The sequence below is a fragment of the Neopelma chrysocephalum genome, unplaced genomic scaffold (assembly GCF_003984885.1).
Source record: "Neopelma chrysocephalum unplaced genomic scaffold, ASM398488v2 Primary Assembly neopelma1_97486, whole genome shotgun sequence".
Lineage (NCBI taxonomy): Eukaryota > Metazoa > Chordata > Aves > Passeriformes > Pipridae > Neopelma > Neopelma chrysocephalum.
Window position 1 is genome coordinate 1 of NW_020926128.1, and position 3,452 is coordinate 3,452.

The following is a 3,452-nucleotide window of genomic DNA, read 5'->3' on the forward strand; positions in this document are numbered from 1 at the left end:
GGGGGGCCCATCTGGCTTCTGTCGGTGAGCTGCTCTATTGGGCATCACTTGTCTGGGTTTTTTCCTTGCCTTTTGTGTGATCACCTTCCTTATTAATTACCACTCTTACTGCACTCTACTTTGCTTTTCACTAGAAACCTTTATGAAAGTTTTGAGATTTTTAAAACTAAATTGTTAGTAATAAACTTATCTATTTTTTCACTTATAATTATTAAACTTAACTAAAGTTATAATGAAAGCTCTTATGAAACTAGGGTGGCGGGGAAGGGAAGGGGCTTGAGGGAGTGGCTGCTGGGGCTTCATTTCCAGCTGGGACTAAAGCAGGACAGGGGACATGGGGAGTTGGGAGTTAACGTTATCTAACTTTCAGTTTAGAGGTTTATAAAACTAAATTATTATTAAACTGATCTATTATTAAACTAGTTATTATAATTATTATACTTAGGAACTAAACTTACTCTTAAACTTAATCCTAAACCTATTCTATTAAACTTAATCCTAAACCTAATCTGTTAAACTTAATCCTACACCTAATCTGTTAAACTTAATCCTAAACCTATTCTTGAGGGTAGTCCTAAAGTTAATCTTTGTCAACTTGTCTAAAAGTTGGAATTTGGATTCTCGTCCCCATTCCACCGGGGTGGCGGGGAAGAGAAGGCAGTTGAGGGAGTGGCTGCTGGTGGTCCATTTGCAGCTGGGCTTAAAGCACACCAGGGCACACGGGGAGCTGGGAGTAGACAGAGCCAGGACTGCTGCTCTTCAGTCCAGTCAGCACAACGGTCTGTTGTGCTGTCCCAGCTGTGTGTGCTCCCAAGTGGCCGTGCAGCCCCGGCCCAAAGCAGCACCTGGGAAAGCTGCGACTGCCTATTCCAGGACCAGGAAGGTGCCTGGGCGGCCCTGCTGCAGTGCCAAGAGCAGCACAGCGCAGAGCCGCACCTCGCAGGGGCCGGTCAGCAGGAGCCTGCAGGAGCGGGAGGAGGGCAGCAGCCGGAGCTGCCAGTCGTGCCACTGAGGCAAACGCTCCCAGGCTGATTCCACCAGTCTCTGCAGCCAGCCGGCGACTTTCTGCACCTCCAAGTGGGCGTCCGTGCAGAGGGTGCACACGAGGGGCGAGTGCTGATGGTTGTACGTGGGGTGGACAAAGCACAAGATGTTCCCCGCCGTCCTGGAACACGAGCACTCCAGCAGGACACGGATGGAGTGTGGCACATCCATCGCGTCGGGCAGCTGCAGCCGGAAAGAGTGCCTGGGGGGTGGCCTGAGGAACAGCAGCAGCTGGTAGACGATGCAGTCCCCCAGGTCATGCCAGGACTCGATGGTGCCCTGCTGCCCAGTGGCCGGGTGCAGCTCTGGCATGAAGGTGTTCTGGGAGAGCACTTGGCACACCTCCAGGAGGTCCCGCACCAGCTTCTTCAGGGTCCGGCCCATGAAGGGCAGGTCCTGCAGCGGTGACAGGCTGAGCGCTGCAAAAGGCCCGCCAGCAGCGGCTGCTGCGCTGAGCTCTTCTTGCTCACGGCGCCGGCGAGAGGCCTCCTCCCTTTGCCAGGTCAGCCAGCCCAGCACAGCTGCTGCAGCCAGCCAGAAGAGCCAGTGCTGCAAGATCCAAAGGAGTGGAAGGTCTTCCAGGGCCCTCCTCCACTCGATTTCCTCCCACAGCTCTGTCACCTTCTGCTCCAGAAAAAGCGCGCGCTCGGTCACCTGCCGCGCGCTGACCGCATCGCTCTGGGGATCCTGTGTCCGCTCGGGCAGGATGGCCAGCACAGCCAGGAGGAGCACAGTTGCTGAATCCATGGCCTGCAGGAGACGGGAGACAAGTTTCCTCAGCGGCTCGGGGTGGGAGGGAGCACGGGGATCAAGGCTTGAAGGGAACGCAGACCCTGGCTGCAGACAGCACAGGGCCCGTCCTGCCCCAGCCGGGACCCTCCTTGTCAGGCCCTGGCTGGGCTGTGCCCTGGGAAAAGGCAAGAGACACCCGAGCAGAGTCTCCCGAGGCCCCATCCCCGCCACACCACAGCGTCCCGTGGAGCCGGGGGCAACCGGCCCATCCGCAAAGGGCACTTGTCAACACAGAGAGCCCTGAGCACCTGTGTGCCAGGCCCCAGGGGCACAACTCGGCCCTGCTGGGAGGGACTCAGCTTTGGCTCAGGGTTCCAACACCCCCCCACCCCCCGGGCATCTTCCCCCGCCCCCATCCATCCCAGCCTTCCCCCTGCATCTGCACTCACTGATCGCCCAAGTCCAACTGCCTTGGGGCTGCCTGCTGTGGTCCTTAGGGACAGCTCCCATTGTGACCTGTCCTCCGTGATGTCACAGCCACCAGAGACGCATCAGCCGGCCGACAAGCCCCGCCCTTCATCCCCACCCCCCTGCTCAGGGGCTTCTGGGCATCCTCTCCACACTCAGCGCCAGCTCCTCCTCGGGAGATCCCGGGGGTCTCTCGGCCAAACGGACAAAGCCCCAGAGCCACCACAGAGAGCCCTGAGCCCCCCTGAGCCAGCCCCACTGGCAGAACTGTGCCTGGCCCCGTGGGGCTTCCATCTCTTGCCTTGGCTTACAAAGTCCCCTGGGCATTTGCCCGTTCCCCCATCCAGCCCAGCCCAGCTGTGGAAGTGAGCAAGGAGCTGCAACCATCACGTACCAAAGATTTCCCTGACTGGCAGAATCGGAAGGGGACTATGAGTTGGAAAGGAGCCTTGAGATGGCGCTACCCTTGGCTTAGCTCGAGCCTGGTCTTCTGGAGGCTAAAGTTTGCCGTGTGCCTCTGCAATAGCCAATAAACCTCGACAATGGGCAGAGACTCTGACTTGCCTGTTCTCTTTATTCCTAAGGCCGAGTGTCCTTGAAGAAGGAAAGGCTTTGCGTAAGACACGAGACAGTGCCTCAGCGATACTGCGGGCTGTGCAGATGTGAGGTGCAGCTCGAGCTTGAGCTCGCAGGCGGAAGTTTACCTGTCGCCTCAGGAGCTCAGTTGCAGACCCTGAAAGTCCTGATGGGACAGAGCAGGCCTACAGCAGGTCTTCCTCTGCTCCACCTGATTTGCTTTGAATTGCTCCGGCCGGGTGGACGGTAGAGCTTCTAGACACACGCCATGGCTTTCCCAGGCCTGCCACAGAGGTGGGCTTAGGAGAAGTTTCTAGTTTGGCTGATTGGTTTTGCTCAGAAAGAACGAGCTCCCACAGAGAGACACGGGCAAGAGACTCGGAATGGATCAGCCTGGCGAGAACAATATTCCCAGCGCCTCCAGACCCAGGAGCTTACGGAGAGAGGCTGTGACCTGAGTCCAGCTGGGGATTGTACAACTCCAAGGTCTTCTGCAGATACCAAAGCTTTGGCAATAGAATGCAAGTCCCTTGAATTCGACAGAGCTGGCATGCTTCCCTCTGAGCGGCCGGGGCACAGGATCTAAGGCAGCAAGCAGGTCGGGCAGTGCTGCTGCCACTGTCCGGCTGGAC

The 3,452-nt window shown here is 57.3% G+C and overlaps 1 protein-coding gene across 3 annotated transcripts; it reads right to left on the reverse strand.

The window, feature by feature from the left end:
• Positions 1-24: 24 nt before the first annotated feature.
• LOC113961919 (inositol 1,4,5-trisphosphate receptor-interacting protein-like 1) lies at positions 25-2,590 on the reverse strand. Of its 3 annotated transcripts, XM_027672625.1 has the most exons (3): positions 2,226-2,590; positions 557-1,794; positions 25-478 (listed from the first exon to the last, which is right to left on the reverse strand). In XM_027672625.1, the coding sequence occupies exon 2, from the start codon at positions 1,789-1,791 to the stop codon at positions 865-867; it is 927 nt and encodes a 308-aa protein (XP_027528426.1). In that variant the 5' UTR covers positions 1,792-1,794; positions 2,226-2,590; the 3' UTR covers positions 25-478; positions 557-864. The 3 variants fall into 3 exon arrangements, with proteins under 3 accessions (XP_027528426.1, XP_027528423.1, XP_027528425.1); XM_027672622.1 differs by lacking the exon at positions 2,226-2,590 and having other exon boundaries at positions 557-2,026; XM_027672624.1 differs by lacking the exon at positions 2,226-2,590 and having other exon boundaries at positions 25-457; positions 531-2,026.
• Positions 2,591-3,452: the final 862 nt, after the last annotated feature.

Coding starts and splice junctions, on each gene's coding strand:
- LOC113961919 (XM_027672622.1), bottom strand. CDS start 1,998: ATGGGGCCTCGGGAGACTCTGCTCGGGTGTCTCTTGCCTTTTCCCAGG.